Here is a 23567-nt window from a genome sequence, read left to right on the forward strand (position 1 = left end):
TGAATTTTTTAGAAACTATTTGGATGGATGCCGCATCTCATGTTAGTTACGTCATAACTGCTTAGCCCCCTTTTTGTTTTGCTTCTATAGTTTAGCGTGTCAAAGAGGCAGCTCTTTGCTGCTTTGCCACATATTTTTGAGCTAAAAGATATGGTGAGAATTTTGTTTACCACACTTTTGATAGATGCCTAACTTAAGGTGTGGCAACTTGAAACACCCAATCAACCATGCCCTTAGTCTTCGTGTTTCCGGCATGTCGAAATGGTGATGGGCCTAATCCACACGCTGAAAGTCCCAAAGGTTAAGACTTAGGCCCATCAGACCCAATACCGGTGTGCTTCTCTCGAAAAGCCCAAATCGCCCAGTTCCGTTCCCCCGATCACGTGACGCCACGTGCCGCGTCGCGTTGGCATCCGATGGCCGCGATGCCACATCTCCTCTTCTCTTCTCCTCTCTCTTCGGTTTCTCTTCTCTCTGATTTCTCCACGGCTTTCTTCTACCTCTCTCGCCGTCCTTACTCCTCTCCCTGCTCTGATCCAGCCGCGGCGGCCTCGCCGCGCCTCGCCTCGCCTCGGCGCGCTGCCGCCGGCGAGAAGGGCGCCCGCAGGCACCCCCTCCTCGTCCCCCGAGCGGCGGGGCATCCTCGTCGTCGCGTGCGCGGTCGGCGAGGAGGTGGGAGGCGACGCGGCGGGCCTTCGTGTTCTGCTTGCGTTATCCGTCTCGGGTTCGGATCGAATCGGAGGTATGTTCCTCGTTGTTCTCTCGTACTCGTAGCCCTAGCTGACTCGGTCCCTCCCGCGCGCGTGGATTCCAGGACTTGATGAGTGGATAATTTGGTTGATTTCCATCCCTCCAATTAACCTATCCACTTTCTTCTGGGTTTCGTTGATGCGTAGTGTAGTGCTAGTAGCAGCTTGTGTTTCCATAAATGTTTGGGGGTTCTGCTTATGCCCCATATGTGACGCTCCTGCCAAGCTGGATTGCGTTCTGTTTTATTACTGTAATTGTCAATGGCCGAATCATTTTTAGGGCTGTGTGTTTAGTTGGCGAGTATATGCAATAGTGGCTAGTAGCTATTCCATTTTATCTGCAATAAGTAAGGTCGGAATATGCAGTAGCAAGCTATACAATTTCCTGTGCATTGTAGCGGCTAGTGAGCTATACCATTTTATCTGCAATAAGTAATGTCGGAATATGCAGTAGCAAGCTATACAATTTCCTGTGCATTGTAGCGGCTAGTTAGCTATACCATTTTATCTGCAATAAGTAATGTCGGAATATGCAGTAGCACGCGATACAATTTCCTGTGCATTGTGCAGTCTTTCTGTATTATGTCAACTAAAGTTTTTTTTGTATGTTTTTATTCAAGCAATGTTGCTTGGTACCATTAGCAGGTGAACGGGTGCCTACCAACAATGTCTACATCTCGTGAAGTAGATGATGGGCCCGCTGTGCTACAGTTATATAGATGGAAAAGCTCCCAACCGCATCTTGAACTATCGAAATTTCGAGAAGCTTTTATATCTCCTACACGGCGCCTATTTGGGCTGCTCTCGGACCATGGTGAGGTTTTACTGCTTCACTGTTCTCTGCCACTGCCATCCCTGTTGGAGCCCTTCATTGCTCTGCTAACTTACTATATTGTTGTTTCCGTACTGATTCTGGTTTTATAATCCAGGGGATCTTATCTTGTCAATGACCAATGTTGATCAATCACAAGTTGAATCACCTTCCCTCTCAGATAGCTGTAGTCCAGTCGTCTTTGATTGCTTCTCTTCTATTCCTAGAGTGAAGTCTTTAGCATGGGGGCAATGTTATAATGCCTCTAGCCAACTTGAGGATTCAATTTTTAATGAAGTTCTTGTTGTATCTGATGATGATTCTATCACACTTCATGGGTTTTGTCATTCTTACAAAAGCACACTAACAGACAATTCTAAATTGGACACTGGAGATTTGCATGGGGAGTGGAAAGAGTGGCGTCCTACTCAGTGTTCAGTTCCGGAGGATGATGAGGCAGGTACAAAGAACAGTTTTCGTTCTTTTCTGACTACAATCAGTGGATCTGTTTCTGATGGAAAATACCAAGCCAAATTTCCTCTAAAATCTTCACTTCCGCATTCAGCAGAGGTGGTATCGTTTAGCATATACGACATTACTCTATCTTTTATTAAGTTCTGGTCTAGCAATTATCCTTCAAAGACCTGGATGCAAAACGATACTAAATCCCAACAAGGTTTTCTTGGTCATGTTCCTACAACTGAAACATCCTGCAACTGCCAGTGGGAATGTTTGAAGGTTTTGCCTAGTTCTTCAGGTTATTTGATTGGCTTGGTCTTAATTCGTAATGAACCAGTGAGCTGTGAGGTCCATCAACGCAACATGAAGGATATTTTGGTTGTTGTTATTGAGCTAAATCAGTGGGGTATACAGTGGAACTTTGTGGCAGACCTTCAGAATGTATATGATGGTGCTGTTCCTAATCAACAATGGGTTGATTTCCAATTGTCAGATGATTTTCTTGCATGCCTTAACTCGGGAGGGTTTGTTGTCATTTGGAATGTGAGAACTTGTAACATTGCCGCCTCCTTTAGTGTTCTTGAACGGTGCAGAACAGATATAGATATTCCTATGGGGAGCATCACCCCCACCGTAAAAACTTCTGATGGAGAAAATATCTATATTGGGAATCATGCAAGAAGAATGTTTAAGAGGTTAGTTTTGGCATCATATTCTCTTGTTCTTGCTGTCGTAGATGAGGTTGGGGTAATCTATTTGTTCTATGCCAAGGACATCTTAGATTTCAAAACCAGTATGCATGGAAACTTTCATCCGCCTTCCATGTTTTATCGTGGTGATAGTTTTGCTGCCTGGGAAGCTGCTGGTCATGATATTGGGAGTGTAACATTTTGTTGTCATCGGTCTGTACAGCAATTGGTCTATGACTTCTCAGAAAGAGACAATCCTGGTGTTGTCAGGCCTAGGAAAAGAAGAAAACATTGTAGCAGTAATGAAAATCAGGTGGATAGCTGGCCAAGTGGTTTCAGTACTACAACACCGATGAAAGATGGGTTAGCTTACCCTGATACAATGGCAGTTTCCAATCCATTAAGAAGAGTGATCCTTCCACCATGCAGATTACAGGAGAATATAATTAGCCTCTCACCATTTGGGTTAACGAGAATCTTTAAAAGTCACAATGCGGATGGAAACAAGCATTTTAGAATTGTTCACACAAACTTTCTTATGGCTTCATTACACCTTGATGAGAGGGATATTGATGCTAGTTTCCTTAAAAGGTCCTCATTTCAGAAGGACTCTACTTTTACCGGAGAGTGTGTCCTTTGCTCCTTTCAGGGATATGTGTATCTGATTACCCAGGATAGCCTTTCTGTGGTTCTTCCATCAATTTCTGTTTCATCCTTTTCATCTCACAACAATGGCATCAAATTTTGGCAACCGACTTCTGCTGGTGGTAGTGCATGCGATGCTCTGAATTTGTCCTCAGTAAACAGACCTGAAACAAGATGGAAGCCTTGGCAAATAGAAGTTTTGGACAGGGCATTATTGTATGAAGGACCTGCATTTGCAGACAGGCTCTGCTGGGAGAATGGTGTGTTTTAATACACTTGGCAATATCTTTAGTTTTTTCATATTGTCTGTTGTCCTGCTATTCTAACTGCTTTTAGTCCCGAGTCTCTTTCTAGATGTTCGGTTGCCTGTCCCATCTTGCAGTCCTGCCGTTTTCTTAATATTTGGCTCATGGATTTATTTTTCCTTAAGGTTATGCTTACAGATTTATTTGCAGTGTATTGCAAACAGAAATTTGAGCTACACTATTTTAATCAGAAATGAGCTAAACTATTTCGATTTATACTAAAATATTTGCGAGATAAATGTTGTACCCAAGTATTTTGAATATGGTGGATTTTTATTCTATTTTTGGTGATTGGTCAATTGTCGTTTTCTGGAATAAACACTGTTCCAATTATTATTCACAGTAGTTAGTTCGATGGGTTGACTAATACCTGAATATTAATGCGCACTATTAAAACATTATAATTCATTTTACATTATTATTACTATCATTTTGTGTCAAGTATCCAACAAGCAATGATCTCATTCCCTTTTTCTGTTAGTACTTATTTCTCATTTATGTATATAATGAAATATCCAATTCTGATAGATGATAGCATTGCCTCAATGCAATGTTCTGTTCAACACATGCTGGGTGTTATAAAAGTACACGCCATATGCTCTGACCCTGCTATGTGCTTATTGCATTGGCAGGATGGGACCTTAAATTCTCTAGGTTACGTTGGCTGCAATTGGCCTTGCACTACACAAAGATCAGTGATCTTGAGCAGTAAGATCTTGTACTTTTCTTTTGTCTTGACATTAATATCAGCTTTGTTGTTTTTCTTTTATTTCATCTCTTTTACCTATGCCCTAGTTTCTTATACATTAATACCAGTATTATGTTTGTGGTACATGTCTTATGATTTCAATGAACAGTTACAACTGTTTGGAGAGCATTAAAATATTTGTTATACATACAGAGCAAACTAGTTAAATGAACTAGGACATGAATGTATTGCTTATGTGTTTGGAAATTGTTAAAAGATATGGTTTTCTAGGAGGAAAGTTGAATTTATAGCTGGAAGAATATACTGAATAAGACTTACATTTATACCAGTCACAACTCACAAAGAGGAAACAATTAATTTCATGCTATCATGAATCTCCTTTCAGTCATGTACTCATATGCATATACTTGGTTCTCACTTCATCCTTTATGCACATTGTTTCTATATATACATTGTTTCGTGTTATTATGCTTTAATTTTTAGCTAGTTCCATGCCTACCTTTTTCTTTTTCTTTTTTACTTTTTGAATGAATTATTTGAATTTGCATTGACATGATCTTTTTATATATGCAAGAATATCTAACAAAACTGAATTGCTAGATCATTAAATATGCTCGTGGAGGTCAATCTCGCAGAAGAAGGTGTCTTGCAACTGCTATTAGCATCTGTCTACCGGCTATTAAGTAGGGCGGAAAGTGATAGTGAAGTTGCGGCGTCATCCAAGTATATTTTATTCCCTGATAACCTTTTTTATTATGAGTCAACTTAATTAGCCGTATTACTAAACTGTGGTCCCTTGATACAAACAGTTTGTACTTTCTCTAAAATAAGGAACAAGTTCTACTTTATTCTTGGAAATATGTTGCTCTGTCTACAGAACTGTGATGCAGAAAAACATTTTTTAGGTACATACCTCTGAATTGGTTAACTAAGAACAGAAAAAATCACGTGCCTTGATTACTACCCAACTAATGACATTGGTCCCCCAACATAGACACAATCAAGCTTTTAAGCTTTGCTCCTTCTCGGATCGAGTACCTTTTTAATAAACAATTCTCTAGTTCAAATGTTGTTTCCACGAATAGCATAATTTGCACACTGGGTACAATTGTGGGCTGTGTATTATATATTTTTTAGATAATGGAAGCTTTTATTGATCTCAGTCAATTACATCAAGGTGATACAACTGTTCCGAGGACTCTCCCGGTCTCTACATAACGAGGATGCACACCGACTGTGTATTATATAGCGGAAATATTAAGATAGAGCAATTCTATGGTAGTACTGTTACACTCCGTGCAACAAGGTTGCACTATCCATTGACACATTCATTTTTCCAAATGGGACAGATTATTCATGTTGAATTAAAAATACTTCTGTTTATCATGTTCTAAGGTTGCAAAGTATAATTAACATTTTATTTTGTGATAAACATGCTTGTCAAAGAAATTTTCAGTAGGTGAAAATATAATGGTAAGACAGGAAATAATTTGAATATAGTGATTGGACGGTCAAGAATAAAATTTGTATGGAAAATGGAGTTAAATGGAACTGATATACGTTCATACTTTGATACAGTAATACTGATTTAACATAGACATGTTATGACACATCGATACATACTACCATTCTGCAATACTTAAAATGGAAAATCATTTGTTGGTCAAGCACTTGGACAAAGACCTGACACCTGCTGATGCAGATACATCCAAACAATGTAGCATTGAGCCGTCTTTAAAACTGTAGTAGAATTTATTTAGGATTTGCTACAATCCGATGTTCCTTTCTGTTCTTTTCCTTGTTTTGAATTGATGAAGCCTGCAATATGTCATATGCTTTCAACTTTTAGCTTCGTAATATGTAAGCTTACAGTGTGAAAACAGGCTGATGGTTTTAGCTGTGCGCTTTGCGACGAGAATGATCAAATGCTATGGGCTACTTAAGCAAAATAAGGGTAAGATCTTTTATTTTGCACCATTTATTTTATTTGTGTTATGTGAGACTTACCCTCTATTTCTCAGATGCACCAGATAATTCAGTAAAACTTCATGAAATGGCTTTCCTTTTGGGGGTAATTAGAAGTATCCAGAGCCGAATCTCTGCAAAGAACCAGAATTCTATTCGGATGGTAAAATGATAATAATTCCTTTTTGTACACATGTAGTCGTACTTGTACTTTGGATGATCCTTCTTATTTGGTAATCCTGTGGTTATTTTGTAGCAGGGTGATGACAAAAACTCATCGAAAATAGGTGCAGAAGTATCACTGAACACTTCACTGCCAATTGTTGTAGTGGATGGTGTTTCAGCAGGACAATCAGGTGGTATAGAATCTCGTGATAGGCAAGAGTCAACACCTGCGATGTTTGAGTTAGTTTCTGGTAGCAATGGACAATTAGCTTTAACTCCAGTTGAATCCTCTATTAGTGCTACTATGCATCATGCCATTGATACTGATCAAGTTGTAATACCAAGTACTCAAGGAAATATCAAAGATATGATGAACCGGTGGGAAACGAATAATCTGGACTTGAGAACTGTAGTAAAAGAAGCACTGCAGTCTGGTAGACTACCTTTGGCTGTCCTTCAACTGCAACTATTGCGCCAGAGGGAATCATTTTCCAACGATCCAGAAGATGTTTTCTCTGAAGTTCATGAAATAGGAAGGTCCATCATATATGACCTGTTAATGAAGGTAATGTAGTACTCCATACCATTTGCTTAACACGTGTATACTCTCTACATTTCCTGTCATCTAATGCTTTTATCTGCAGGGTGAAACTGGATTGGCTGTCGCAACCCTGGAAAGACTAGGAGATGACATAGAGTCAGACCTCAGACAACTTATGCAAGGTACAGTCAGGAGGCTACTTAGGCGGCAAATTGCCGAGGAGATGAAGAAGCGTGGGTACATGAGTTCAAATGAGTGGAAGATGCTGGAGATAATATCATTGATTGAGGTTTGCTTCTACCCCCTGCTTTAGCTAATTGGGAAAATTATGATATTTCAATATATTTTGTTTTTGTTCATTTGGTTCCAATTTATAAAAGATCAAAATGCTGGCTTGATATTTGCTTTCATAGTGATCAACTTTTTTTTTTCTCTGTGGAAAAGCAATTTTACCCAAGCAGCAGTTTCTGGGACACGTATCTTGGCAGGGAGAATGTCATTCACGATGCTGCAAAAATTGTTACTCTACCAGGAGAAGATAAACCAGTACTAGTTCTCGATATTCATAACCACTGTCCTATTGAATGTGGTGATGTTGATGGAGCTGTGATCGGTTCTTGGGCGAATGTGAATGATTACACTAATTTGAAGGAGTTCTCTGAAAGCATTTTATCTGATGGTTATTGGGCCTGTGCTGCCATATGGTCTGATGCTTGGGATCAAAGAACTGTGGACCGTGTAAGTCACGACTTAACATTTTTGCTTGTTAGTATTGAGATTGCACCTTATTTCTGATTGTGGCAATGTGCTGTAGCTTATCTGAAAATGTAAAAGAATTTTGCTAGTCTTGTTAGATCTGTCCAATCACTGTGAAATCAAGTGGAATTTGTTATGCTATATATGGGATAATTATGTATTTCCAACTCATCGCAAGATCAATTTGACCATATATGTTGCCACAGAAATAATGATAATGTTGGTCTGTGTTATTCATTTTCCCTTTCGTGGAAATGTGTTTGGTATCACCTTAAATTTGTTGGTGTGATGCTTTTTGTAATGAGCTAAATTCTGAACTAGGGCCTGAATTAATTTTGGTATAGTCATGGACTTATGGTTCTTATATGCTCTATAGATAATACTGGACCAGCCTTGTCACGCACATGCGTATGCTCATTTCTCATGGGAATCTCAGTTTGAATATTTTGTTGCTCATAATGATGTGCTGGAAGTCTGCAAACTCCTGGACAGTATTCCTGACAGTGTACTTCTAGAAGGGATTCTTAGAGTGAATGTGGACAATTCACAAGCTACTTACAACACTCTGTCTGACGTAGCAACCCACGGTTATAAAATGTACTTATTTGACTCAGAAGAGATAGAACCTGTTTGTATGGAAATACCACATGTCAAAGTGTTCAGATCTTTGTGTAATCATGAATCAACTTCTTGGATGAGAATGATCATGCTACAGGAATTGGCAAAGAAGCATATCTTTATGAAAGAGTACTGGCAAAGCACTACTGAAATTATACCTATACTTGCCCGCGCGGGCATGCTTGTTAATACTTCAGAGCTTTGTTCAGATGTTCTACATGGTGCATACCACCAGGATTGTGACGGAGCATTACACAAATTAGTCCTACGCTTCTGTGTGCAGTATAACACACCAAACCTACTGGACCTCTATCTGGACTACTGTAACTTGGCTCTTGAAAAGGATTCTATTCCTTTGCTCAAGGAAGCTACTGTAAGTTTTTGTTCAATTTTAGTTTATGATACTATTTGATGTTCAATAGTATTCTCTGGAACCTTTGATAATCACCTACCTAATTTCTCAATTATATGACCAATACAATTGTAGACTTTATGACCAGATGATATTTGTCAATAAACTAGATTATTTAGTTTAGGATATATACTTGGTGACTTAGCCTTTACATGTTTTTTTTTTTTTTAAATTCTGGGCTTACAATATTCTTTAGAAAAATACCAAAAAGGTCAAACTTGCCAAATCTTTCAGTTTTACTGTGAGATTTGGCCTACCCTCCTAAGCATACTCCGTACAAAGTGACTTTAGTTCTCACTTACTTTGCAAGCTCATTCTCTTGAATAGTAAACCAATTATTATCAGAAACTGCTAGCACCGTTCGAATGAGAACATTGTTGCATTCACGAAGCCTGCCTTAATATAATGCCCAGGATTTTATTAGCCTGCAGCTACAGCGGATTATTCCATCTATCTGACTAAAGATTTGCCTTACTTGCCGATACTAGGAACAGCTGTTATAGCTACTTTGATAGTAGAGACTTGCTGTTATAGCTACTTTGATACTAGAGACACATGCATACTGTTATGGCTAATTTATGGTCAATAGTGTCAATACTCTAGTTGTGGTACGGGAAGTACTTGGCATGCTTCCTTTCATCATAGATGTAAGATTAAGCTTCTTAACATGCTTGTCTGTTGTTTCTTCATTATAACTTATAGTAGGAGTAAGCCTCACCTAGCTGCTCTGTCATGAAATTTTCAGGGTGATTGCAAGTGGGCGCAGTGGTTACTCTTCTCCAGGGTCAAAGGTTATGAATACGAGGCATCCTTTTGTAATGCACTTTGGAATCTGTCACAGGAAATGGTTAGGCATAACAATCTTGCTGCTATTGAGATAGATGAAATACTGTACACTGTTGATGATATGGCTGAACGAATCGGGGAAATGTCTGCTCTAGCAACCCTGATGTATGCTTCAACACCAATTCAGAAGTCCATATGTACTGGAAGTGTGAACAGAAATCGTGGGGTATCTTCTCAGTGCACATTAGAGAATCTAAGCCCTCACCTTCAGCAATTTCCAACACTATGGAAGACCCTTCTTTCTTCTTGTTTTGGGCAAGATGGGTATGGTTGTTTAAACTGTTCTCCAACTAATGGTAAACAAAATACAGATTTTTTCCCTTCTTTATATTAGAATGTTCTTGTTTTCTATGTGCTACACAGAAATTGAATTATATTTCCTTTTCAGAGTTTGGGAAATCACCAATTTCAGAGTATTTGCGCTGGCGCTATAACATTTTTTCCTCAGCTGGAGGAGACACTTCATTGTTGCAAATGCTCCCATGTTGGTTCCCAAAGTCTATTAGAAGATTAGTTCAGCTATTTGAACAGGTTTGTCTTTAGTTTGGATAACAGCATGTAACACTTTCGAATTTAATCCTTGGTTTTTATTTTGTCCTGTGTAATATAGCCTTTACTGTATTACTGCACAGGGTTTGACCCGCCTAGAAAAATGCATATAACCCTAGACATGTTACTGTTCATATCTTGGCATGAAAAAAAAAAGGAGTTTTCTCCCAAAATTTCCCGCTTTGTGGCATTTTAACTTCAGACAACACATAATAGTGAACAAACAAAAATGCCTCACATGCCACATTACCACCAATATATTGTTTGTGCTGGTTCCTGTATGTTTTGTAACCCTACCCCATGACATTAGTTGGGTTTTAGGTTTTTATTCCATAAACATGGAAATATTGCTGGATTTGTTATCTTTACTACTTTAAAAGGAGATGGCTAATCATGAATCGAGACCAGTACAAAATTACTGATATGCAATGGTAATTTAATTCATTACATGTGGTTTACATAAGTTTTGATTTTGTTCACAGTTTGAGAGATACTTTTGTGGTTTTATTAACCATAATCTATGATCAGGGCCCTTTTGGAATGCAACTGCTATCAAATGCACCATCATCCGAAGAGTTATTTACTCACAGTGTCACAGATTATATATACAATACCGCAGGGTATAGCGAAGCTAATGCTTTGTCCTTAGAAGCATCCATCCAAAAAAGTGTTGAGGAAGAACTATACTCTTCCCTTGAGGTATGCTCATCTTACGTCATATATAAAAATACCTTCCTGGAAAATGTTGTTTCTGTCATTTTGTATCTTGCCTCGTCTTTGTGCTGTTGAGCCATGTTATTGTTCTATAGTCTGAATTTGAACACTTCATGCTATGTTGTCATGCATCTGTGCTATTATATGCGATACCAATCAAGAATGCAAGGGATGCTATTTCATCATAGCAGGAGCCAGTGTAAAGGTGCTTGAACTTAAGCCAAAAGACCCCACAAGCTTAGTCCAAGTGGGTTGGCCTCAAGGTGGCTTATTTAAATAGCATAAGGCCACATATAGCAGACAAACAGCTTGAACCTTCTTCACTAGCATTTTTTTTAAAAAAACAACAGTGCATTCATTCCATGAAGTTGGGGTTCTTTTCTCTGAGTTGGTTTGGCATGCTCTATTATAGTTTTCTAGTTCTTTCCCCCCAAACTAGCAACTTCGTTATTACCCTCTTCAGGAGAAAGACTTGAGGGTGGAACATCATTTGCACCGTGGTCGAGCACTAGCTGCTTTCAGGCATCTTCTTGGTAAAAGAGCTTCACAGTTAAAATCAGCCAATGCAAGCCAAGTGATCTCAGTGCAGTCTAGTGTTCAAGCAGATGTACAATTGATACTAGCTCCTTTAAGTCAAACTGAACGACCTATTCTTCTATCGGTATGTCCATGTTTCTTGCTTTTTTTTTTTAACTTTAAAATACTTATTCTGCTGGTATTCATCAGTCCTTTTTGTTGCAAATTTGCAATATAAATAGTTTACCATCATATCACTGTCCAAACTCCAAAATAACTGAGTTGCCACCATTGTTCAAATTTTATTCATCTGAATAATCAGAGGCCTGCAAATATGAACAAATACTTTGGACTTCTATAGTGTAAATGTGAACGGACATATGGAGGTATTGACTGTTCTATTTAGTAGTATTTATTTGGCACTTGTGAGGTGACAATATTCCAAATATTTTATGGGAGTGTGATATGCTAAAATTCTACTTCTAGTTCTGACTTCTGATTCTATTATACTGAACCATTGAACATTTAATCAGCATAAGCTTGCAAAACTTCTTATATTAATTTGTTTATTTAGGAATAGGTTGTCATATTTCTATTTTTTAATGCTTTAGGTTGTTGGATGTCTTTTCACTTTCCTATGCCTTTTCAATATCAGGTAGCTCCACTTGCTATCACAAACTTTGAGGACTCAACTCTTGTTGCTTCGTGCACATTCCTGTTGGAACTCTGTGGTCTCTGTGCTAACATGCTTCGTCTAGATATTGCTGCACTTCAACGTATCTCCTCCTACTATAAGTCATTTCAGCAAAATAAACAATGTGATCTATCTTCACCGAGGAGTCCTGGGCTACATGTACTCTCCCATGGAGCTGACCTTGCTCCTACTCTTGCCCGAACATTAGCAGAAGATTATATCCAGTCTGATCATCTTCATGTTTTGGAGCAGAAGCAGCCCTCTAAGGCTCCCAAGAGGGAACATTCATCACAACCTCTTAAAGCTATTCTGCATCACCTTGAAAAAGCAAGTTTGCCAGTGTTAGAAGAAGGTAGAACCTGTGGATTTTGGCTCTTGAATGGTATTGGTGATGCATCTCTTTACCGAACACAGCAAAATGAAGCCAGCCAACATTGGAATTTGGTTACAGAATTCTGTCAGGCACACCATCTGCCATTAAGTACAAAGTATCTTGCTTTACTGGCCAATGACAATGACTGGGTATTCACTAATTATTTTCTTCTCATGTTGGATATTGTTGTTTATATATGTCCACACATTAATTTGATGCAATATTTTTTTGGCAGGTTGGTTTTTTAACAGAAGCTCAGGTGTCAGGTTTTCCAATTGAAGTTGTCATTGAAGTGGTATTGTTTCTTATTTTGGAAAGTAGACATTTTGATTATAGTTCATGGGGAAAAAAACTATATTCATTTGTTCTCTCTGGTTTTGTGTTCAGGCAGCCAAAGAGATAAGGGATTCAAGATTGAGAACTCATATACTAACAATTCTGAAGAACATGATGTCAGCTAGAAGGAAATCCTCTAGTAATGTATCTTCAGGAAGTGATTCCTCTTTCTTTGCTGTTGATGGTGACAACTCTATGGAACTTTTCTCTGTTCTTGCTGTCTGTGAAAAACAAAAGAATCCTGGGGAGGCCCTCCTGAATAAAGCAAAACAAATGCAGTGGTCTTTATTGGCTATGATTGCTTCTTGTTTTTCAGATGTGACTCCTCTCTCATGCTTAAGTGTTTGGCTTGACATTACAGCTTCAAGGTAGCACATTGAGCATGTCATCTGTAGAAATTCTGTTATCTAATTTTGCAAGCTTCATTACTATCACTGGTGTGTAATATTATTGCATTGGCATTTATGTCTGTCATCAGGGAGATGTCATTAATCAAGGTGGATGATATTTCCTCGAAAATAGCAAAAAATGTGGGATCCGCTGTTGAGGCCACAAATAAATTACCAAGCATGAGTAGGAATGTTGAATATCGTTACAACAGGAAGAATCCAAAACGAAGGCGATTCCTAGAGGCTTCTCAAGAAAGCTTCACATCAGGTTTCTCATCATGTGGACCAAGCCCTACTGCAACTCCTAATTTTCCAAATTTTGATGTTCAGCAGAAAATACTGAAGCCCATATCTGAAGAGACTAAAATTCCAGTTGATATTGATGAAAGATTTGCATCTTTGTCAAGTATGGTAGCAGTGCTTTGTGAACAGCAGTTGTTCCTACCATTGCTTAGAGCTTTTGAAATGTTTCTGCCTTCGTGCTCCCTTCTCCCCTTCATTCGATCTCTTCAGGTTGGTATATATTCATTTTTTGAAAGTACTGGTTTATTCAATTTAACATAATCATTTGCACTATCTTTTTAATTTAACATTATCATTTGTGCCATCTTTTTAATTTAACATGATCATTTGTCCTATCTTTTTAAGGCATTTTGTCAAATGCGTCTGTCCGAGGCTTCTGCACATTTGGCATCATTTTCTGCAAGACTGAAAGACGAAACATCCCATGCTCAATTAAACTCTTCCAAAGAAGAGTCAGCTATGGCAGGATGGGTAGCTGTTACTGTTGTAAAAGCCGCAGATGCAGTACTCTCGACATGTCCATCAATTTATGAGAAGAGATGTTTGCTACAGCTCCTTGCAGTGGTTGATTTTTCTGATGGTGGCTCCTCAGCAGCTTACTTTCGCCGAGGTTATTGGAAAATAATTTTGGCTGAACCTTCTGTATGCAAAGATGGTGATACCTACAAGTGGAATGATTCCATGGATGATGCTTCCCTCTTAGCATCATTAGAAAAGGATGGTCGATGGGAGGAAGCACGAACTTGGGCAAGACAACTGGAGTCGAGTGATGTAGCTTGGGAGTCTACTTTTGATCATGTGACAGAATCACAGGTATTTGGTTTGTACCTTCATCTGTTACATTACCAAGTGTGCCCTTATGACTTTTATGCTGATATGAATTTTTTCTGTGTGTGTAGGCAGAAGCTATGGTTGCTGAATGGAAGGAGTTCCTCTGGGATATCCCACAAGAACGTGCAGCTTTGTGGAGCCACTGTCAATCGCTTTTCATGAAATATTCTTTACCTCCTTTACAGGTACTATCTTCTGAAATAGCCTAATATATTCTTCATGTGGTCTTTTATCTGTATAAAATTTATCGGTTGTTTATATCCATTCAATTGTGTTTGCAGGCTGGATCTTTTTTCCTCAAGCACGCTGAAGCGGTAGGAGAAGAGATACCGGCACGGGAGCTTCATGAAATACTTCTGCTATCTTTGCAATGGCTAAGCGGAACTATGACTAACTCCTCTCCGTAAGCTTCTTTGTAATATGTATTGCTGCTGTACTTGGTCTCATTATCTCCTTACAGATATATATACATTTTTTGCAGGGTATATCCACTTCATCTTCTCCGTGACATTGAGACTAGGGTTTGGCTCCTGGCCGTGGAGTCAGAGAGTCAGTGTAAAGCTGACGGAGAATATGCACCTTCCAGTGTTACTCAAAATCTAGCTACTGGAAACAATACCAATATTATAGAACAAACAGCTGATGTTATCACAAAAATAGACAATAGTATGAGTTCACCACGGATGAGAATAACAGAAAGGAATGGTATAAGGGACAACACCACCCCATCATTCCATCAACATTTGCAACTCTTTGAGTCTAATGGCGAAGGCGTACATAACACAAGAGCAAGGCGAAGATCAAAGACAAATACGCTACTTAGACGGGTTGCCAAGGATAGTGTTGAAAGTAGCATAAATGATTCTGGTGATAATTCTAACTCCTTTAATAGCTCAAAGATTGCTGGACAAGCAAGAAGTTTACTGTCAGAAGAGGAGTTTGCAAAGATGGAAGTGTCTTTATCCGGTTGGGAGCAAAATGTTAGGCCTGTTGATATGGAGAAGGCTGTTCTCTCCTTACTGGAATTTGGACAAATAACTGCTGCCACGCAACTTCAACAAAAGCTGTCTCCATCGTATGTTCCTGAGGAACTTGTCCTTGTTGATATTGCTTTAAGAGTTGCCAATAACAGCAGTAATGGAGAGATCAGTTTATCATGCTTTGACCCAGAAGCTCTTTCAATACTTCAGTCACTAGGAAGCAATACGACTGATCCATCAGAGGTCTGTTTTTTTCCATTGTACTTATTTCTTTCAGAACTTTCTATTAGACTATTACGAACATTAAATAACAGGATTGATTGTTTGCATGACTAATTGAACTGTAATGATGAAATTACAGTAATAAATATTTTGCTCGCAGTGCAAAACACAACAAAAGAGTTAGCACAGAAATTGGTATTGAATGCTACTGTTGGTATTATCTCAGATTCATTCATTTTATGAGTACAATAGTGCTCCGGTATTAATGATCACATGGTTACTGCCTTTTCCATGGTCAGAATTACAGGCTATCATTGTCTCTTGAAAGTTTTGGTAATAAATGTTTGAGTGGTGCACGGTCCACAAATTACAACAAGTTGTTCTTTCTTTTATGTCAGGTTATGGAGAAACTAGCCATGAAATGTGGCGAGGGTCGTGGACGAGCTCTTGTCAGGAGAATAGCAGCAGTTGTTCAAACTGCAAAAGTACTGGGACTCCCATTTTCTGAAGCATTTGAGAAACAGCCAATTGAACTTCTTCAGTTGCTTTCTCTGAAAGCTCAGGATTCTTTTGATGAAGCTAAATTTCTGGTGGAGACACACACCATGCCTGCATCTAGCATTGCAAGAATTCTTGCTGATTCCTTTCTAAAGGTACACCAACTACACCATCCTTTAAACACACTTCATTTTGGAGGAACAGCAAAGGCATTCTATATATTGTCTAATGTGCTTTTAATATTTGGCAGGGGCTTTTAGCTGCACATCGTGGAGGTTATCTGGATTCCCAAAAGGAAGAAGGCCCTGCACCCCTGTTGTGGAGGTCTAGTGACTTCTTGAAGTGGGCAAAGCTATGTCCATCAGAACCAGAAATTGGCCATGCTTTGATGCGTTTGGTTATGACTGGCCATGAAGTACCACATGCTTGCGAGGTTGTATGATCTTCTAAGTTACCAAGACAATACTGATTTGTATACATGCAAATGCCATCTTCTAAGAAATATAACTTATCCAAACAGTGTTATGCAAAGTTCATGTTTGACCCTTGATATATTATCAAGGTATAATATTTAATTAGTGTCAGTATGATTATGCCATAAATTTGTTAATTTCAAAAAAAAAACATGCACATCAGTTTTATTCCACTCATAAAGTGACTAACTTATGGAACTCAAGTAACATGCACTCAACTTGATGAGGTGTCGGTGTTTAAAGTGGTGGCTTATGGAATTATGGAACAAATCAGCTTAATAAAAACCAGTTGATTTGGAGTATTGGGATTTCAGTCCTTTTTTGGTTCGTGCTTCTTGTGGCCTATGGGTAACAAGTATCTATTACTCTTGCGCATAACCTTATTTATTTCACTGCAGTATTGGAAGAAACAAGTTATAATTGTATAAGATCTGAAACTCACTGACTCACCTGTATTTGCTTTAAACTGGCCAGTGCTGGCTAGTGCCCTGTTGATTGTGAAAGAATTTGCTAGTTTCCACATTCTTTGCATCATATATTAGTAGGTTTATACTGAGCCACTTTTTAAGCCATTGCTTATATAGAGTGAAGTGAAGAACCAATTTCCTCATTTGAAAACTAGAAGTTATCCATCTTTGTCAGTCTTGCGTTGTATTTAGTTCAGTATTCCTAGTGTTGTTAACTATAAGTTACTGACATTTGACTGTGGCCTGTGGGTTGCTTGAAAGTAATCAAATTTGCAGAATACTGATATGCATGAGCCTTCGTTGGTATTGATATGTTTGTGTTATCTTATGTAAACTTAATGTATCCAGGCTACTTAGCTACCATCAGATTGACTATGGTTTGGTTTGAATTTTACTGTTGTATGCTGTTCCCTTGCCGTCTCTGAACTTTCCATTTCAAATGTTTTGCAGGTTGAACTCCTAATACTGTCCTACCACTTCTACATGTCTTCTTCTTGTCTCGATGGAGTGGATGTTCTAGTCACATTTGCAGCTAATAGAGTGGAGTCGTATGTGTCAGAGGGGGATTTTTCTTGTTTAGCTCGCTTGATCACTGGAGTGAGCAATTTTCATTCCTTGAGCTTCATTCTTTCCATCCTTATAGAAAATGGACAATTGGAGTTGTTACTTCAAAAGTACTCTGCAACTGACTCAGCCACTGGGGCACCTGCATCAGTTAGAGGGTTTAGGATGGCTGTTATCACCTCACTGAAACATTTTATCCCAAGTGATGACGACGCTCTTTCTCTGGTATATATCTCTCTCTCTCTCTCCCTCTCTCTCTGGAAATTTTGGTTTCTGAAATGTATTGATGTCTGAGACACGTTCTTTTACCATCCAATTAGTCTGCATACAATCAAACAACCGACATAATGTGTGATCCAATCTAGGTCCAAAGCCAAGTAGTGCATGGCCTGAAAGGAGTTCATTTATCACAAAGGAGCATCACTGTGGATATATCTGATGACCTAATGCTTTGTCAAAGCTTAAAACTGCTGATTGAGCACATACCATGCCATCTTCGCTTTTGTGCATACAGAAAATGTGCTAACAACAGCTTGTTTTAATCTGCTAGAGATTATCTAGTTGGGAAATATATGAGGTTTGTTAGTAAACTAGAGATAGAGATCAGATTAGTTTCCGTTATATTCAACATTAGTTTCTTGGATGTCAAGTCAGTCCATCCTATATATAAAGCGACCCCATTTATCATATTATCAATCAAGCAATGAATCTAAAGTTAGTCAAATAAACCTCAGAACATCTCTTAGCTCGACAGGGAAGCCCTGTCAGCGCAATTTGACGACGAGTGCCCTATCCTCTGTCTAACTATCTTCATGCCCTTATCCTAGCCAGTTCATAAGTTCTATCTGTTGATTGAGCACATTCAATGCCATCTATGCATTAGTATGTACAGAAAATTCATTGAGCAATTTTAGCTTATTTAGCATCTACATGAAGAATAAAAGAAAACCTGAGACTTTAGTTTCCTTCATAGTTAGTCGATCCTGACAGCTTCACTTTTACAATGACAAGACATACCTCCTGGCTGTTTCTTTACATTCTTACAACCTCTGTATACTATGCAGGTATATAAGCACTTTGACATGAAGCATGAGGCTGCTTCTCTCCTTGAGTCACGTGCAGAACAATACATGAACAGCTGGTTATCTCGATATGACAAAGAAAGGAGGAATGATGAGCTCCTTGAGGCTATGCATCACCTTGTTGAGATGGCTGAGGTTCTTTCAACAATTGATGCTGGCCAAAGGACACACCGGGCGTGTGCGCGAGCTTCTCTCCTATCACTTCAGATCCGTATACCTGACCTTCTGTGGATTGGTCTTTCGGAAACCAATGCTCGGCGGATTTTCGTAGAACAATCTAGGTTCCAAGAGGCCCTCATTGTTGCTGAAGCATACAACATAAATCAGCCGATGGAATGGGCTCCAGTTTTTTGGAACCAAATGCTGAAACCAGATCTAATTGAGCAATTTGTGGCTGAGTTTGTGTTGGTGCTGCCCCTGCAGCCACCAATGCTACTCGAGCTTGCAAGATTTTACCGGGCGGAGGTTGCAGCCAGGGGGGACCAGTCACACTTCTCGGTCTGGCTTTCGCCCGGAGGCTTGCCTGCAGAGTGGGTGAAACATCTTGGCAGATCGTTCAGGAGCCTTCTCCGTCGAACGAGGGATATGAGGCTGAGGCTGCAGTTGGCAACTCTTGCAACGGGATTTAGTGACGTTCTTGACGCATGCAATAGTGTTTTGGACAAGGTTCCGGAGAACGCTGGCCCTCTAATCCTGAGGAAGGGCCATGGTGGTACATACCTCCCTCTCATGTAAATCCTTCCATTTTGATCCATCTTGTTCAACTTTCGGCAGACTGAATCTTACAGGAGTTCAGTATATAGTGAGGTGAGAATTTTTCCCGTCCTTTCTTTGGGCCTGCGTTCAGCATTCTAGTTTTTTGATACATATGGATGAAGCCATGGGAGATATTCGGTTTGTATATATACAAGCATTCTGAGTGGATAAGATGAACATAGCCGATTGAGAGTGAGTTTTTGCGGCTTCAGTCGGTGGAAGTTTTCGTGTGGGTTGTAGCGCCGTACTCGTGGTGCCTGATGTCTGTAGTTTGTTGTAAATTCCATTGACCCAACCATGAAATTTTGTACAATTTTCTTCACGTCACTTATGCTTCACAAGATACTCATTGATATGCTGGTTGTCTGGATCTGAATCCATCGAACTGCCATGAAATCTGAATCCTTCAGGACCAATTGTGAGTTCAGAGTTCTGGCAGTTTTGAGCCCCCTAGTCCTGCTTGAGAAGATATGCACTTGATCAGATTGTGCCTTTGATATTCTTGATAAGATTGTGCTATTTGATTGAGATTGTACTGTTCATTCCCAACAACCCTGGCGGCGATCGTCCAACGCCGGATGGATAATTCTTCTCACGTGGATTCCAACAATCCATGCCACACGAGACTTGGACTTCTTGCTAAGAAAAAGAAATATAGCATTCCAGTAGGCCATAAGGAAATATTCAAGCCTAGGACGGCCCCAATTTCGTCTGCCACCACCAACCAAACCAAACTCCTCACGAGCGTCGCCGGCGAGGCGAAGCAGCCGTAGAAAAACCCAAGATCAGCGAGTTGCGTCCATCTCTCGCCGTCTCCCTCAGCTGCTCAGCTTTGATATGATAGCTCAAGGGCGATACGTTTAGTATGGTCGCCGGCAGCAAGGAGCTCGCGGCGGCGATGGCCCCGGTGACCCGGCCGCGCTGGTCAGTGCTGCCGGCGCCGCCTCGTCGCCTCCGGTGGCCGCCCCCGCCGCCCGCCGGAATCGCCGCCGTCTGCTTCGGCTACCGACGTACTGTAACTCACCTCTCGCCTCCTCTACAACTCTACTAGTACTTCACTGTTATACGTGGTGATGGAGAGTGCGTACGAGTGGTTAGGAACAGCTTAATATTTTTCAGTTTTCCAGCTAATCTTTGTTTAGATTTTTCTTTTCCATTTGTCTTCTATAATTACTTTTCCCCGTTCTGGAATAATTGGCAGTAACAGTAATAAAACTTAAAACTCTATAAAGTTATAAAAAATACTTTCCATTTTTCCATCTTGCTTGTCTCTTTTTAAAAAATACTTAAAATTATGTCATAATTATTAAAATATCTGATGTCGAAAAATATTACAATACGGTTTTCATTCATCACAATATAATTATTTAAAAGTAATTTGTGGTTAAAGTGAGATGATCGTAAGTATTATTGCGACTATTATTAACAACCGGCGGTACTATAAATCAAATTAGGACAATGTTATTCATCACAGTAACAATTGATCACCCCATTCTCTACCATTTGTGTAGTTTTCCCAAATCGAAGTTCAATTATGCAAACATGCATTTGCTCTGCTTATATTTATAAGCCAAAATTTAAATAGAACTTAGTTTTGAGTTTGATTTTTTTTCTAATTGTACTTTACTTTACATCATTTACTAAGTACATGTACTTTTTAATAAACAATTCGGATAAGTATACGAGTGAGCGCAACAATGCTTCCATAATTCTAGGGGATGCTTTGCTTCAACCATTTGGTCGAAGCCCAAAAGTGAGTAATGAAAGCTTCATTTCTCTACTTCCCACGTGTCACCCTGACGTGCACTGCTGGCAGCTGACGTGGCACTCCCGTAATTATATATATTTTCCCCTGGAAGCTTCCTGCCCTGCCCCTCCTTTTCCCACGAATCCCGATTCCGATCCGATTCCGCGGCGCACTGTCAATCCCATTCCCATTCCCATTCCCATTCCCTCCCCCCGAAACGAAAACGAAGCAAAAACGTCTCAACCTCTCCGCCTCCGCAGATCGCCTCCGCGCCGCGCCGCCGCCGACAATGGTCGCCGTCGACCCGCCGCCGCGGGAGGCCGCGGCCGCCCCGCCCGCCATGAAGCGGAGCGCGAGCTTCGACCGCGTCCCGGAGGAGGCGCGCCGCATCCTGCACCGCCTCGCCGGGGAGCTCTGGGGCGGCGACGTCGACCCCGCCGCGCTCGCCGTGTCCCAGCTCAAGGGCGCCATGACCAACGAGGTGTTCCGGATCACCTGGCCCGGCGGCGGCGGCGGCGAGGGCGAGGGCGAGGGCGACCACCGCAAGGTGCTCGTCCGCATCTACGGCCAGGGCGTCGAGGTCTTCTTCGACCGCGCCGACGAGGTCCGCACCTTCGAGTGCATGTCCCGCCACGGCCAGGGCCCCCGCCTCCTCGGCCGCTTCCCCAACGGCCGCATCGAGGAGTTCATCAACGCGAGGGTACGCACTCTCTCTCTCTCTCTCTCTCTCTCTCTCTCTCTCTCTCTCTCTCTCTCTCTCTCTCTCTCTCTCCCCCATCACTCCTCTGCTCCCAATGGCAATGGCTCATTCTCCTCGTGTTCTGCTCAGACGCTCTCCGCGGCGGATCTGCGCGACGCGGAGATATCCTCGCTGATCGCCAAGAAGCTTCGTGAATTCCACGATCTCGACATGCCTGGACCCAAGAACGTGTCACTGTGGCAGAGGCTGAGGTACGCATCCCCTTCACTATTTCTTTATCTCCATTAATGGCGAGAACCACGAGCAATCCCCCCTTCCAGAGGCTAATTTCACTGTGCTTCATGAATCAGGAGGTGGCTTGAGGAAGCTCGTGGCAGGTGCTCGCCCGAGGAGGCTAGGCAGTTCAGTTTGGAGAAGCTAGGTGATGAGATCGCAATGCTGGACATTGCATTGTCAGGGGTTGATCAGAGAGTAGGATTTTGCCACAATGATCTGCAATATGGCAACATTATGATATATGAAGAAACCAGACAAGTGACCTTAATTGTAAGCGACTCAGTATCTCCTTTTACAAATGCTCCGAAATCAGGCGAACAGCTCTGATGCTTGATTTAAACATAAATTTGCATCTGGGTTGCATAATTGAACTAGTATGAAGCATATGATGTTGGTAATTCTTGGAATGGGAGCAATTGCTTAGGTCATATTCTGTTAATATTTTGCTGTAAATAACTGCTGTCTTGGGATCTCTTTTATCCTTCAGGACTACGAGTATGCGAGTTTTAATCCTGTGGCATTTGACATTGCTAATCACTTCTGTGAGATGTCTGCTGATTATCATTCAGCCACACCTCATGTGCTGGACTTCACAAAATACCCTGGTCAGTACTGATGATAGCCATATCTGTTAAGTTCTACCTGCGCGCATGGCTGTGTGCATTTCACTGAGAAAAAAATCGGCTTGTTTGACACCTCTGCATATTTCAGGCATTGACGAACAACGCAGATTTGTTCAAACGTACCTCAGCTCTTCAGGTAAGCAGGATGCACCTTGGCACCGTTGGCCCGATGAAAGAAAAGGGAAAATAATGCACTTTGGGACTGAATGAATACTGATGCTGCATTTTCTGTAATGTGCCATGAGTGATTTTAATCTTGATTGTTCCTTCTGTTTATCAGGTGAGAACCCATCAGATGCGGAAGTTGAACATTTACTTGGCCTGATTGCAAAATACAGTCTTGCAAGCCATATCTTCTGGGGTCTTTGGGGAATAATCTCAGTAAGCTCTCTTAACACAGCGGCCACGCCAATGGCAAATGTGTATAGATAATCTATTTAGTGATCTTACAAAGCTGGTTGGTATCTGTTTCTTGTCTCCAGGGGCATGTGAACAAGAACATCGACTTCGAGTACCAGGAGTATGCAAGGCAGCGGTTCGATCAGTACTGGAAGACAAAAGATCAAACGCTGGGATCCAAATCCAACTAGTTGATCACACAGACACACAGAGCATTCTTCTTTCATGTCTTGTGATCCTTTTCTTTTATATAGCTTTGTCTAGTCTTGTGAATTCTCAATTGTGTGTGTCTGTAGCAGCAGCAGCGTAGCTGCCAAGTTTTTACTGTAAAAATCTTTCGGCTCCTTGCAAACATGTCCTTCGTTTCCGTATCATGCGATTGGAGTAGGGCAGTAGGCTGGGTGA

General features: G+C 40.6%; 2 protein-coding genes across 7 annotated transcripts; both read left to right on the forward strand.

Moving 5' to 3' along the window:
* The first annotated feature begins 476 nt into the window (after positions 1-476).
* LOC4325331 (uncharacterized) lies at positions 477-19744 on the forward strand. Of its 5 annotated transcripts, none has more exons than XM_015794534.3 (27): positions 477-742; positions 1370-1563; positions 1679-3613; positions 4291-4366; positions 4968-5090; positions 6251-6321; positions 6389-6495; positions 6589-7062; positions 7142-7327; positions 7483-7776; positions 8171-8785; positions 9570-9966; positions 10059-10201; positions 10748-10918; positions 11397-11594; positions 12105-12665; positions 12752-12811; positions 12904-13220; positions 13331-13754; positions 13890-14357; positions 14444-14560; positions 14657-14778; positions 14857-15598; positions 15976-16230; positions 16326-16508; positions 17466-17804; positions 18644-19744. In XM_015794534.3, the coding sequence occupies exons 2-27, from the start codon at positions 1416-1418 to the stop codon at positions 19394-19396; spliced, it is 9279 nt and encodes a 3092-aa protein (XP_015650020.1). In that variant the 5' UTR covers positions 477-742; positions 1370-1415; the 3' UTR covers positions 19397-19744. The 5 variants fall into 5 exon arrangements, with proteins under 5 accessions (XP_015650020.1, XP_015650038.1, XP_015650045.1 ...); XM_015794552.3 differs by having other exon boundaries at positions 6592-7062; XM_015794559.3 differs by having other exon boundaries at positions 6398-6495.
* Positions 19745-20041: 297 nt separating this feature from the next.
* On the forward strand, positions 20042-23533 carry LOC4325332 (probable choline kinase 1). Of its 2 annotated transcripts, none has more exons than XM_066309541.1 (8): positions 20042-20432; positions 21425-21864; positions 21994-22115; positions 22215-22410; positions 22628-22745; positions 22852-22899; positions 23044-23144; positions 23246-23533. In XM_066309541.1, exons 2-8 carry the CDS (start codon positions 21454-21456, stop codon positions 23351-23353), a joined length of 1104 nt encoding a protein of 367 aa, XP_066165638.1. In that variant the 5' UTR covers positions 20042-20432; positions 21425-21453; the 3' UTR covers positions 23354-23533. The 2 variants fall into 2 exon arrangements, with proteins under 2 accessions (XP_066165638.1, XP_015650061.1); XM_015794575.3 differs by having other exon boundaries at positions 20045-20427.
* Positions 23534-23567: the final 34 nt, after the last annotated feature.

This window comes from Oryza sativa, chromosome 1, assembly GCF_034140825.1.
Source record: "Oryza sativa Japonica Group chromosome 1, ASM3414082v1".
NCBI lineage: Eukaryota > Viridiplantae > Streptophyta > Magnoliopsida > Poales > Poaceae > Oryza > Oryza sativa.